The sequence below is a fragment of the Mauremys mutica genome, chromosome 4 (assembly GCF_020497125.1).
Source record: "Mauremys mutica isolate MM-2020 ecotype Southern chromosome 4, ASM2049712v1, whole genome shotgun sequence".
In the NCBI taxonomy this organism is placed as follows: Eukaryota; Metazoa; Chordata; order Testudines; family Geoemydidae; genus Mauremys; species Mauremys mutica.
The window spans coordinates 161,933,170-161,947,991 of NC_059075.1; the positions used below are offsets into that span (position 1 = coordinate 161,933,170).

At 56.3% G+C, this 14,822-nt stretch overlaps 1 protein-coding gene across 1 annotated transcript; it reads left to right on the forward strand.

The window, feature by feature from the left end:
• Nucleotides 1–5,782: 5,782 nt before the first annotated feature.
• On the forward strand, nucleotides 5,783–13,901 carry LOC123369230 (zinc finger protein 497-like). The gene is made up of 2 exons (XM_045014586.1): nucleotides 5,783–5,894; nucleotides 11,854–13,901. The coding sequence occupies exons 1-2, from the start codon at nucleotides 5,819–5,821 to the stop codon at nucleotides 13,899–13,901; spliced, it is 2,124 nt and encodes a 707-aa protein (XP_044870521.1). The 5' UTR covers nucleotides 5,783–5,818.
• Nucleotides 13,902–14,822: the final 921 nt, after the last annotated feature.

The window sequence follows — 14,822 nt, forward strand, 5'->3', positions numbered from 1 at the left end:
TTTTGTTTGGCTGAAAACTTGCATTAACATATGGCTGGTTTTACTGGGATATGAAGTTTTACAACCACTGACGTGTTGAGAAATGTGGATAGAAAGTATTTCAGAGAGATTCAGAATTCTGCTGGAAAATGTCAAAATTCAAAATGTTGAGGGAAGATGTTCTGTTGAAATTGGAAACGGATGCAAAACTTCATTGGAATTTCAAAGTGTGATTGAGGAAAAATGTCAGTGAGATTTGCCATCATGGGAGACAATATCAAAATTGAAATGTCAGTGAAAATGTTGTGGTGAAATTTTGAAATTGAAGAAAAATGTTATTGGAATTTTCATTTTTGTAGGGGGAAAATTTCAATGAGTCTCAAAATTCTGATGGAAAATATCCAAATTAGTACTGCCACTGGAATTTTTGGGTTGAAATGCTTGTGATATTTTGAGGAGGAATTTTGTTGGTGCTCAAAATTGAGATGGAAAATAGCAAAAATTGAAATGTGGCTGAAAAGTTTTCACTGAAACTTGATATTTTGATGCACATTTTCATCGATATTGGAGGCATCCATGAGAATGTTGGAATTCAAATTTTGATGGAAAAATTTGAGATGATATTTTGATGAAAAATGTCCCAATTTGAAATGTCAATGAAAAAAACCTTTCTTAAAATTTGAAATTGATGAAAAATGCACTGGAATTTTAATTGTGATGAAAATATTTCAACGACATTTGAAATTCTGATGGAAAATGGAAATTTACAATGTCAGTGAAAGTTTTTTGTGTGAATTTGAAATGCTGATGAATGTTTTCACTGAAATTTGAACTGTGGATGTGAAATGTTGCGATTCAAATTTTTGAGCAAAAATTTCAATAAGATTAAAAATTCTGATGGAAAAAATATTTAAATTCAAAACATGGATGAATTTTTTTTTTTGTAGAAATGTTGAACATTTTTACTGAAATTGGACCCTTTTGACCATTTTTATTGACGGGAAATGTGTCAATTCAATTTCTGATGAAAATATTACAATGAGATCTGGATGGAAAAGAAATATCAAAATTTGAAATGTCAAAAATATTTTCTTGGAATTTGAAATGGATGAAAAATTTCACTAGAAGTTTCAATGGAGAGTGAAAAAAATTCAATGCCGTTCAAAATGCTCATCGAGAAGATGGACGTTTGGAAGGTGGATGAGAAATGTGAACGTTTGAGATGTTCTGAGATTCTGAATTTTGGGGGGGGAAATGTTGCAATCAACCACATTTGACATTTTGATGGAAAAAGGTTGAAATGTTGCAAGTTGTTTGTGGACATTTCAAATGTTGATGAGAATCTTCCCTGACCTTTGGAGGAGAAAAGTTGAGATTCCAGCTTTTGCATCACTAGAGCAAAGACAATGAAGCTAAGATTTCCCCCAGCTTCTCTCTCTCCCATGAGGCAATGGGCCAGGGAGAATGATGCCCTGATATGGATAGTGTCTGGAGAGAATGACCTTCTCTGTTGTCCCCATGCCACGTCAACCTAAACTGGCCAATTTCCTCCAGCCAATGAACTGGTCACCGGGAATTTGTGATGTCTGGGGTGAACAGGAAGCAGAATTTCACCCTCTTCCAAAAATCACTGGAGGCCAGCCTGGCCCTGAAGCAGGTGCTGGGGATAAAGGAAGCCAGCCGGACCATCAAAACCAGTCTAGTTCTCTACCTCTGTGGGGCTGAATCGAATGACCCCTAACTGAGCCCTATATTTCCTGCTCTAGGCTTTCTGTCCGCTGCCTACAGCCCTGCTCTGCTGAGACAGACATCCTTCTCCCACCCCACTGGTGTCCCGCGTGTATTGCAGCTCCCAGGGACGGGGCCGGTCTAGCACTACTGGTGGCCAGGAGGGGTACTGCGCCTTGAAGGGCCCGTGCCCCATCTAATGCAAGTTGCCCCCCGGAGGCCGGCGTTGTACAACCTCAAAGGAGCACTTGGCGGATTTGCAGCGATGCTGGTGGGTTTTCTGCCTGTTACGGGAATGACGTTAATAAAAACAAAGCTGGGCTTTAGGAAAGAAAAGCCAGCTCAATGTAGCCTGGAAGTGTGCGATCGTCTAGGAGATTCTCCGTTCTCGGGGGCCAGACCTGCGGCCTAGGGCGCCGTGCCGCCTCGAGGAGCTGGGTGCTCATGGATCACTCGTTTGCCAACGTTGCTCTGGGGCAACGCGCGTCTGAGCTGGGCGTCCAGCGCCGCCCGGCTGATCTGGACATTTTCCATTTGCTCTGACAGCGAGTCGTGGGTTACAGTCGCTACACGAATTCTGTCCTCCTCTCAGTAATGCACAATGTGTCTGTCCGTCTGTCTGTCTCGTTAGATTCTGGTCTGTCTAGCTGTACACTCTGACTCTCTCCCTATCCCCATCCACCCCCTCCATCCATCCCCATACACCCCCCATCCATCCATCCCTCCATCCCCATACACTCCCCCTCCATCCATCCATCCTTCCATCCACCCCCTCCCTCCATCCATCCATCCCCATACACCCCCTCTATCTATCTATCTATCTATCTATCTATCTATCTATCTATCTATCTATCTATCTATCTATCTAATCTCAGATTGTGGTGTTTCTACCTATCCAGCCCCCCTCGCTTCTATCTGTCGACTTGTCTGTCTCATTACAATCTAGTGTCTCTTGCACTCCTCTATAGACTCAGGGCTCAACATTCACTACTCTGCGGGGTAAAGCCTCCACTCGCAGCACGCGAAGAAGTGTGGTTAAGCTGCTGGAAATGACTGGTTTATCTGTGTGTGTGATTCATGTCATGGTAGCATTTGTCGCCTAGTGACTGTCTCCTTTTTAGCTCTGTGAAGGAGCAGTGTGTGGTAAATGCCTTTGCCCTGTATTCTAGGAATGTAACCAGCCTGTGGGTGACGACGGAGGACTCGGGCTTTTTTGTTGGTAGAGGGGAGGTGTTTGTTAAAAGTTTTTCTAAGAGAAACATCAAGAATGTTGGAGTGTGTTAGTGTGTATCTGTGCCCGGAGATCTGGGGCAAAACTCCCATTGAGTGCAATGGGGCAGGATTCACCTGTAATGTGTGTGTACGTACACACACACACACACACACACACACACCTGTGATTGTCCACCAACAGGGGGCAGCTTGCTGGTCTCTCTGGCTCTCTCTCACACACACAAATATGACATCCATCTTGCTGTCCCATATATTCCAAAACTCCCTGAAAATAACCCCAAGCCAATAACCCTCGAGCTCGGTCTAAGCTCAGATGCTGGTCTCTCTCTCGCCAGCAGAAGCTGCTCCAATAGAAGATAGTCCCTCGCCCACCTTGTCTCACTAAGCAAATCAATCGAGCAACGCTCACACCACCCCCAAAGCGTGCCGCTCGCAGGGCTTTCATCCCCAAAACTTAGCCGGGCCAGAGGCTGTGTGAAATCTAGCAGGTTTCTATCTAGCTGGCGTTGTTTAGTCTGCAGAAGAGAAGAGTGAGGGGGGATTTGATCGCAGCCTTCAACTACCTGAAAGGGGGTTCCAAAGAGGATGGATCTAGACTGTTCTCAGTGGTGGCAGATGACAGAACAAGGAGCAATGGTCTCAAGTTGCGGTGGGGGAGGTCTAGGCTGGATATTAGGAAACACTATTTCCCTAGGAGGGTGGTGAAGCACTGGAATGGGTTACCTAGGGAGGTGGTGGAATCTCCTTCCTTAGAGGTTTTTAAGGTCAGGCTTGACAAAGCCCTGGCTGGGATGATTTAGTTGGGGTTGGTCCTGCTTTGAGCAGGGGGTTGGACTAGATACCTCCTGAGGTCCCTTCCAACCCTGAGATTCTATGATTCTAGGTGTTCTGCATGTGCTGTAGATTTTACCCAGAAGGCGCCCAGACACAGTGACGATGGGCAGCCAGGAATAATGGACAAGCAACAACCCCCCCCCCCCCCCCAGGCCTGTGTGTGAAGAGCCATGTGAAGTGTGCAGACGTGTGATTAAACATACACTGTGTCTGGGTGCCGGAGTCCAAAGGTGAGTTATTTGTGTGGGGGGGAGAGAGATTAGGATTATAACATGCGTGTGCTTAAAACTATCAATGGTGTATGTGTGTGAGGCGAGAATGCGGAGTCAGGGCCGCTGAGAGCGGGCTCGGGCCAGCTAAACGGGGCCAACGAAGCCAGGCCCTGGGCCCCCGTCTGGACGGCCGGGCCCTGGTAATTCGTCCCGGCGTCCCCCTCTCTCATCGGCCCTGTGCAGAGTGCGTCTGTCTAGACATTAAAAGCAACATTCTTTGCTGCTTTTACAGATCCAGACGAACACGGCTACCCCTCTGATACTGTCTAGACATTGCGAGGATTTGATATTTATCGGTAAATGTCAACTTCACCGTATCCACCCACAGCCCCCAAACTATTTCCGGCGATAATCAAAATTTGCAGCGAGGCAAAGTGAGGAAAACGCGGCCAGAGAACTCACGAGCGTTTGATTTCAGGAGCTTTTGAGACACGGTGTTGACTGTGTAGTAATGGTGACAAAGCCTGAACTTTTTGAATCTCACCAGCTCCTGTCATTAAATAATTATTCTCTGACCCCCCCCCCGCCCTGCCCCGATCTCTTCCATCATTTCCCGCAACTGTAAAAATTTAAATCGATACAAATTGGGGGGGAGGAAAAGCTTAAACCCCGAAATGTTATACAACCCACCGTTTAAACTGATAAAAAAAAAAGGCATAAAAATAAATATTGCTGTCCGCCTAAATTATAAAAGAGTACAAATCGAACACTGCCAAGGCTATGTATGTGACACCGTCGGATTCAAATGCAAATTCTGCGTGTGTTTGTGTGTGAGACGGATTAGAAATATGACTATGGGGTGTGTGTTTAAAACGACATTTATTCAGAGGCGGATTAAGGTTTTGTGAGGCCCTGGACACACGCACACACGCGCCTGATCCCCTCCAGTTGTTTTTGGACTTTCCCTCCTCACCCGTGTAGAAAATGGGTGCAAGTGATTTTCGGCGAAGAAACAATACGTGTATGTATCCTGCATTGTGTGTGGGGAGCGAGTGAGCAGGGCTGCCCTCTGCTAGATGGAAACCGGACTGTGTGTGTTACTGAGCAGAAGATCCCAGGGGAGCGGAGCAGGCCGTTAACCTGCGGAACTCACCTCCACATGATGAGCTGTCGCAAGATTCCCAGGACTGGGAATTTCATATAGGCAGCCAGAGCACCCACATTTGTAAGGGCCAGGATTAGCAAACTAGCCAAGGCTTCTCGCAGGGGAATTCTGGGCCTAAACCAAGCTTGAAATATGGGGTTTGGGAATACATTTTCCTCTATGGGGAGGTTCTTCCCGGACTGATCCCTAGTGGGGCACTTTGCAGTTTTCTCTGCAGTAACTTGTACCGACTGCTGGGCGATAGGGCGGTGGGGCTGATTTTGGCAGCAGGGAGGGGGCGGGATACGGGGCTAGGTAGGCCCTGGCGGCGGAGAGAAGCCCGAGCTGGGCTTGGGGCACTGCTGTGGGGAAGCTCGCAGCACTGGAGTCCCTGGCTGGGCACAGTTGTGAAAGGCTGAACACACGGGGAGCCAGGACTCCTGGGTTCTGTCCCCCACCCTGGGAGGGGCGTGGGGTCTAGTGGGTTAGAGCGGGGGGGCGGGCCTGGGAGCCGGGACTCCTGGGTTCAATGGACACAGCAAGCCCTGGGACAGCCCCTCCCACCCTCACTTCACGTGCCGGGGAGACTACACTCCCCATGGTGCTTTGCAAGGGGGGGGCGGTCTTTATCGGCTGCTTCCTGCCCCCCAAGCGGCGGCGCGTCGGAGGGGAGCGGGGGGGTCGCTGCATGGAGCCGGGACCCCTGCGCACGGAGCCGGCTGCCGCTGCCACCCGCCCGGCCGGGGACGGGGCACCCAGGGCCGGTGGGTGCCGGGGTGAGCCCCCGCCGTCCGTCTGCTCCGCATCCCGCACCCCCGAACCTCAGCTCCCCATCCCGCACCCCCGTCCCCTTGTAACCCCTCCCCGTCCCCCCGAACCCCATCCCCGTCCCCCTGCACCCCATCCCGCACCCCTCTGTCCCCCTGCTCCGCATCCCGCACCCCCGAACCTCAGCTCCCCATCCCGCACCCCCGTCCCCTTGTAACCCCACCCCGTCCCCCCCGAACCCCATCCCCGTCCCCCTGCACCCCATCCCGCACCCCTCTGTCCCCCTGCTCCGCATCCCGCACCCCCGAACCTCAGCTCCCCTTCCCGAACCCCCTTCCCCTTGTAACCCCTCCCCGTCCCCCCGAACCCCATCCCCGTCCCCCTGCACCCCATCCCGCACCCCTCTGTCCACCTGCTCCGCATCCCGCACCCCCGAACCTCAGCTCCCCATCCCGCACCCCTGTGTCCCCCTGCTCCGCATCCCGCACCCCCGAACCTCAGTTCCCCATCCCGCACCCCTCTGTCCCCCTGCTCCGCATCCCGCACCCCCGAACCTCTGCTCCCCATCCCGCACCCCCGTCCCCTTGTAACCCCTCCCCGTCCCCCCCGAACCCCATCCCCGTCCCCCTGCACCCCATCCCGCACCTCTTTGTCCCCCTGCTTCCCATCCCGCACCCCCGTCCCCCCGAACCCCATCCCCGTCCCCCTGCACCCCATCCCGCACCCCTCTGTCCCCCTGCACCCCATCCCGCACCCCCGTCCCCTTGTAACCCCTCCCCGTCCCCCCCGAACACCGTCCCCCTGCACCCCATCCCGCACCCCCTTCCCCTTGTAACCCCCCCCCGGCCCCCCCGAACCCCGTCCCCCTGCACCCCATCCCGCACCCCTCTGTCCCCCTGCTCCGCATCCCGCACCCCCGAACCTTTGCTCCCCATCCCGCACCCCCGTCCCCTTGTAACCCCTCCCTGTCCCCCCGAACCCCATCCCCGTCCCCCTGCACCCCATCCCGCACCCCTCTGTTCCCCTGCTCCGCATCCCGCACCCCCGAACCTCTGCTCCCCCTCCCCCACCCCCGTCCCCTTGTAACCCTCCCCCTCCCCCCCGAACCCCGTCCCCCTGCACCCCATCCCGCACCCCCATCCCCTTGTAACCCCTCCCCGTCCCCCCCGAACCCCGTCCCCCTGCACTCCATCCCGCACCCCTGTCCCCTTGTAACCCCTCCCCGTCCACCCGAACCCCATCCCCGTCCCCGTGCACCCCATCCCGCACCCCTCTGTCCCCCTGCTTCCCATCCCGCACCCCCCAAAACCCATCCCCCCTCCCCGCACCCCCCTCCCCCTGCACCCCATCCCACACCCCTCTGTCCCCCTGCACCCCATCCCCGCACCCCCCTCTGCATCCCTCCTTCCCCCCTCCCCCCGAACTCCCTCCCCACACCCTCCGAACCGCATCCCCACACCCCCATCCCTCCCTCCCCGCACCCCCAATCTCTCTCTCTCTCCCTGTGGTCCCCCTGCACCACCTCCTCACACCCCTGTCCGCATCCTTCCCTCCCCCCGTCCCCGCACCCCTGTCCCCATCCTTCCTTCCCTGCACCTCTGTCCCCCTGCACCCCTTGTCCCCGTCCCTCCCTCTCCGTCCCCATCCTGCACCCTCCCGTCCCCATCCCTCCTTCCCCGCGCCCCCCATCCCCATCGCTCCCTCCCCGCGCCCCCTCTGTCCCCACCCCTTCCTCCCTGTGGCCCCCTGTTCCCATCACTGCCTCTCTGCACCCCCGTCCCGATCCCTCCCTCCCCACACCCCTTGTCCCCCCCCATCCCCGCACCCCTCTGTGCCCATACATCTCGTCCATCCCCACACCTGTCCTGGATCTATCCATCCAGCCGTCCCATTCATGCCTAGCTGCCCCCACACCCCTTCCTCGCGCTGTCGATCCCAGTGGACACCCTCTATCCGTCCTGCTCCCCGAGTCCCGGCAAGGTGCAGGGGTGTTGGGGTACGGAGCCCCCGGGGTGGGGGGCAGGGTGGCAGAGAAGGGGGCTGTGAGCCCCCACACTCCAGTGAGGAGGTGCCAGGGTGGGGGGCTGGGAAGAGGAACCCAGCAGGGTTAGTGGGTAGAGGAATCCGTATGGACAAATAAATGTGGTGTATGGGGGGGGGGGTGTATTAAGAGAGGTGGGCATGGAGGATAGACAGAGAAAGGGGGCGTATTGGGATGATAGATGGATCCATCGGTGTATGGGGATAGATAGATGTGGGGGGGGGATAGAGAGAGAGGTGTGTGGGGATGGATGGGATAGCTACATAGAGTCGTGGGCGGGGGGACGGATAGGGCGAGGGGTGCATGTCTGTGGACAGAGAGATGAAAAGGTTTGTGGGGACAGAGGAGTATATGGGGGGGAGAGACCGTTGGGGGGATGGTTGGAGAGATGGGGGGATGGATGGGGATAGATACATGGATAGAGAGGTGTTGGGGAGATAGATGGGGGATGGATGGGGATAGTACATGGATAGAGAGGCGTGGGGGGGATGGATGGATAGATGGAGGGATGGATGGGGATAGATACATGGATAGAGAGGCGTGGGGGGGATGGGTGGATAGATGGGGGATGGATGGGGATCGATACATGGATAGAGAGGCGGGGGGATGGATGGATAGATGGGGGGATGGATGGGGATAGTACATGGATAGAGAGGCGTGGGGGGGGGATGGATGGATGGATAGATGGAGGGATGGATGGGGATCGATACATGGATAGAGAGGCGTGGGGGGGATGGATGGATAGATGGGGGATGGATGGGGATAGATACATGGATAGAGAGGTGTGGGGGATGGATGGATCGATGGGGATCGATACATGGATAGAGAGGTGTGGGGGGGATGGATGGATAGATGAGGGATAGATGGGGATCGATACATGGATAGAGAGGTGTGGGGGGGATGGATGGATAGATGGGGGATGGATGGGGATCGATACATGGATAGAGAGGCGTGGGGGGGATGGATGGATAGATGGGGGATGGATGGGGATCGATACATGGATAGAGAGGTGTGGGGGATGGATGGATCGATGGGGATCGATACATGGATAGAGAGGTGTGGGGGGGATGGATGGATAGATGAGGGATAGATGGGGATCGATACATGGATAGAGAGGTGTGGGGGGGATGGATGGATAGATGGGGGATGGATGGGGATCGATACATGGATAGAGAGGTGTGGGGGGGATGGATGGATAGATGGGGGATGGATGGGGATCGATACATGGATAGAGAGGTGTGGGGGGGATGGATGGATAGATGGGGGGATGGATGGGGATAGATACATGGATAGAGAGGCGTGGGGGGATAGATGGGGGATGGATGGGGATCGATACATGGATAGAGAGGTGTGGGGGGGATGGATGGATAGATGGGGGATGGATGGGGATCGATACATGGATAGAGAGGTGTGGGGGGGTGGGTGGATAGATGGGGGATGGATGGGGATAGTACATGGATAGAGAGGTGTGTGGGGGATGGATGGATAGATGTGGGGGATGGATGGGGATCAATAAATGGATAGAGAGGTGTGGGGGGATAGATGGGGGATGGATGGGGATCGATACATGGATAGAGAGGTGTGGGGGGATGGATGGATGGATGGGGGATGGATGGGGATCGATACATGGATAGAGAGGTGTGGGGGGGATGGATGGATAGATGGGGGATGGATGGGGATCGATACATGGATAGAGAGGTGTGGGGGGATGGATGGATAGATGGGGATCGATACATGGATAGAGAGGCGGGGGGGATGGATGGATAGATGAGGGATAGATGGGGATAGATACATGGATAGAGAGGCGGGGGGGATGGATGGATAGATGGGGGATGGATGGGGATAGATACATGGATAGAGAGGTGTGGGGGGGATGGATGGATGGATGGGGGATAGATGGGGATCGATACATGGATAGAGAGGTGTGGGGGGATGGATGGATGGATGGGGGATGGATGGGGATCGATACATGGATAGAGAGGTGTGGGGGGATGGATGGATAGATGGGGGATGGATGGGGATAGTACATGGATAGAGAGGTGTGGGGGGGATGGATAGAGAGATGGGGGGATGGATGGGGATCAATAAATGGATAGAGAGGTGTGGGGGTGATGGATGGATAGATGAGGGATGGATGGGGATAGATACATGGATAGAGAGGCGGGGGGGATGGATGGATAGATGGGGATCGATACATGGATAGAGAGGTGTGGGGGGGATGGATGGATAGATGGGGGATGGATGGGGATAGATACATGGATAGAGAGGTGTGGGGGGGGTGGATGGATAGATGAGGGATAGATGGGGATAGATACATGGATAGAGAGGTGTGGGGGGGGTGGATGGATAGATGGGGGATGGATGGGGATCGATACATGGATAGAGAGGTGTGGGGGGGATGGATGGATAGATGGGGGATGGATGGGGATCGATACATGGATAGAGAGGTGTGGGGGGGATGGATGGATAGATGGGGGATGGATGGGGATCGATACATGGATAGAGAGGCGGGGGGGATGGATGGATAGATGAGGGATAGATGGGGATAGATACATGGATAGAGAGGCGGGGGGGATGGATGGATAGATGAGGGATAGATGGGGATAGATACATGGATAGAGAGGCGTGGGGGGATAGATGGGGGATGGATGGGGATCGATACATGGATAGAGAGGTGTGGGGGGGATGGATGGATAGATGGGGGATGGATGGGGATCGATACATGGATAGAGAGGTGTGGGGGGGATGGATGGATAGATGGGGGATGGATGGGGATCGATACATGGATAGAGAGGCGGGGGGGATGGATGGATAGATGAGGGATAGATGGGGATAGATACATGGATAGAGAGGCGGGGGGGATGGATGGATAGATGAGGGATAGATGGGGATAGATACATGGATAGAGAGGCGTGGGGGGATAGATGGGGGATGGATGGGGATAGATACATGGATAGAGAGGCGTGGGGGGATAGATGGGGGATGGATGGGGATCGATACATGGATAGAGAGGTGGGGGGGATGGATGGATAGATGGGGGAGGGATGGGGATCGATACATGGATAGAGAGGTGTGGGGGGGATGGATGGATAGATGGGGGATGGATGGGGATCGATACATGGATAGAGAGGTGTGGGGGGGATGGATGGATAGATGGGGGATGGATGGGGATCGATACATGGATAGAGAGGTGGGAGGGGGATGGATGGATTGTTTGGGGGTTGGATGGGGATCGATACATGGATAGAGAGGTGTGGGGGATGGATGGATCGATGGGGGATGGATGGGGATAGATACATGGATAGAGAGGTGGGGGGGATGGATGGATAGATGGGGGATGGATGGGGATAGATACATGGATAGAGAGGTGTGGGGGGGATGGATGGATAGATGGGGATCGATACATGGATAGAGAGGTGTGGGGGGGATGGATGGATAGATGGGGGATGGATGGGGATCGATACATGGATAGAGAGGCGGGGGGGGATGGATGGATAGATGAGGGATGGATGGGGATCGATACATGGATAGGTGTGGTGGGGATGGATGGATTGTTTGGGGGTTGGATGGATACATGGACAGAGAAGTGCGTATGGAGATAGGTGAATTGGCTATGTGCGTGGATGGATGGGTAGGAAGATGGATGGACCAAGGCGTATCATGTCTTCCTTTCCGTCTCCTCTCTAAGACACACAGTCCCCAATTGGTACCACCTCTCTCCAGACAGAGCCCCCCATGCGTCCTGGGTCGCCAGGGAGCATGAGCAGAACCATCCCCAGTGCAATGTCTCTCTCCTGCTGTCACCAGACTCTGGTGCATGGGCTGAGGAGCAGGAAGCTCCCATGACGGTGTCAGTGCGTGGCCGGCGTTCTCTGGCGGCCCTTGTACTCAGCACCCCCTTGCTTGTTCCTCAGGTCCTGGGTCCAAATGTCAGCCCGAGGAGGACAACAGATCTGCTAAGATGGCGTCACCAATTGGGGACGTTCCTGGAAAGGCCCAAGAGGGAGGCCTGACCTCCGTGTCATTGACCGGCCCCAAGACGGAGGAGGAGGAAGTCGCCAAGATGGCGTGTCTCAGAGGGGATGTTGTTGTGGAGGCCACCCGGGGGCATGCAGTATCGATGTTGACTCCCAATATTGACATTCCTGGGAAGGGCCAATGGGGACGTTCAGCCTCTGTCTCACCGACTGTCCCTAAGGTCGAAGAGGAGGAGGAGACTGTCAAGATGGGGCCTTTCAATGGGGAAGTTGCCATGAAGGCACAAGGGGGACGTTCACCATGGATGACGATGGCCAAGATGATACCTCCAAACTTGGACGTTTCTGGTGTGGGCCAGCCGGGACGTGTGGCCTCAGATTCATTGCCTGTCCCTAAGACTGAGGAGGAGGCCGAAGACACCAGCATGCTGCCACCCAAAGGGTCTGTTTACGCGATGGCCCAAGGGGGACATTTAACATGGATGACCATGGCCAAGATGGTGCCTTGCTCCCAGGATGTTGACATGAAGACCCAAGCGGAACACTTGACTTTGATGCCATTAGCCATCCCTATGGCTGAGGAGGAGGATGAAGACCACAAAATGGTGCCACCCAATGGGGACGTTGACATGACGACCCAAGAGGGACATGCAACATGGATGATCGTGGCCAAGATGGAGCCTTTCAACGGGGACGTTGATGTGAAAGCCCAAGGGGAACCCTTGACCCGGATGCCTTTCCCTATCTCCAAGGCCGAGGAGGATGACGCCACCAAGCCGGTAACTCCTCCTGCTCCTCCTTGCCGGGAGCGCCCGTACCGCTGCGGCGAATGCGGCAAAGCCTTCTCCCGCAGCTCGTCCTGCGTCAAGCACCAACGCACCCACACGGGCGAGCGCCCCTATGGGTGCCCGGATTGTGGCAAGTCCTTTGGCCAGAGCTCCACCCTCAACCGGCACCGCCAGGCCCACCTGCCCGACAGGCCTCACCGCTGCACTGACTGTGGCAGGGCCTACGTGACCGCCTCGGCCCTGGCTCAGCACAGCAAGAGTCACCTGGCCAAGAAGCCCCACCAGTGCCCGCAGTGCGGCAAATGGTTCGGCGAGCGGTCGAACCTGGTGAAGCACCAGCTGACCCACACGGGCGAGCGGCCCCACCGGTGCACCCAGTGTGGCCGCGGCTTCAGCCAGAAGGCCAATCTCCAGCGTCACCAGGAGACTCACCGTGGCGCTGAGCTGCACCGGTGCACCGACTGCGGGCGGGCCTTTCGCCACGCCCGGCGGCTGGCTCAGCACCGCCGGGCCTGCCATGCGCCCGGTGAGCCCCACTCCTGTGCCGTCTGCGGCCAAACCTTCGCCGCCCGCTCCCAGCTGGCCCGGCACCGGCGCGGGCACACGGACGAGCGCCCCTACCGCTGCGGCGTCTGCGGCAAGGCATACAGCATCAGCTCCCACCTGCTGGTGCACCTGCGGGGGCACACGGAGGAGCGGCCGTACCGCTGCGCCGAGTGTGGGGCCGGCTTCGCCGAGGCCGCCAAGCTGGCCCAGCACCGGCGCAGCCACAGCGAGGAGAGGCCCCACCAGTGCGCGCAGTGCGGGCGGTGCTTCGGCCTGCGCTCCAACCTGACCCGGCACCAGCGGGCCCATTCCGGCGAGAAGCCGCACCGCTGCGGCCAGTGCGGCAGGGCCTTCAGCCGCCGCTCCAACCTGGCCCAGCACCAGCGGACTCACCGCGGTGAGAAGCCGTACCGGTGCGGCCAGTGCGGCAAGGCCTTTGCCGTCAGCACCCACCTCCTCATCCACCAGCGCTCCCACACCGGAGAGAGGCCCTTCCCCTGCCCCCACTGCGGCAAAGGCTTCACCGCCAGCTCCAACCTCCGGCAGCACCTGCGGATCCACACCGGGGAGCGCCCGTACCCCTGCGCCCAGTGCGGGAAGAGCTTCCGGGCTCGGACCCACCTCCAGACCCACCAGAAACTCCACGCATGAGCGGGCGGGGCGGGGTGGGGCGGGGAGATGGCGGGTCCGTGGTTGGCCACGGCTATAGAGGGGGACGGCAGGAGGCGGTGGTCCTAGTTATGGGGTTAGTTGTAGCGTAGGAAGCACGGCTCTGTAGGGAAGTATTGGGCAAGGGATCACGTGTCTTCAGAGCCATGGGGTCCATGGGGGTGGAGGTTTCATGGATGTTCAGGCTCAGAACGGACGATGGAGGGGGTAGGTTGTAGCTTTGCTGGGGGGTTCATAGGTGGAGTCTAACCTTGACGCAGCTGAGTATGAGCCACAGGGGCTCTCAGGGCACTGGTGGCAGATGAATAGGTTGAGAGATGACACGGCCAGGAGGGACCATCGTGATCTGACTTACAGAGCAGAGAATCTCGCCCGGTGATTCCCGCATCCAGCCCATAGCTGGTGGGCGAGCTCGAGTGAGATGCTGGGTTGTCGTTTAAGGAGGCCGAGTGGCAGAGAATCCACCCGCACCCGTGGCATGCGGCTCCATCCGTTAATTAGGAGGCTGGGTTAAAAATATGGGTCGTGGTTCTAGTTCTGGGGAGTGGGGTCTGGTGGGTTAGAGCCGGGGGGCTGGGAGCCAGGACTCCTGGGTTCTCTCCCCAGCTCTGGGAGGGGAGTGGTTCTAGTGGTTAGAGTTGGGGGGGACGGGGCTGGGAGCCAGGACTCCTGGGTTCTCTCCCCAGCTCTGGGAGGGGAGTGGGGACTAATGGGTTAGAGCGGGGGGGGGGGGCGGGGGCTGGGAACCAGGACTCCTGGGCTCTAGCCCTGGCTCTGGCATTGTCCTGCTGGGTGACCTTTGGCATGTAGCTTCTCTGGTCAGTGCCTCTGGTTCCCGCCCGCTCTTCGTCTTGTCTGTTTGCCCCACTGCCGGGGGAAGCTAGGGTTGCCAGCCCATTAAAA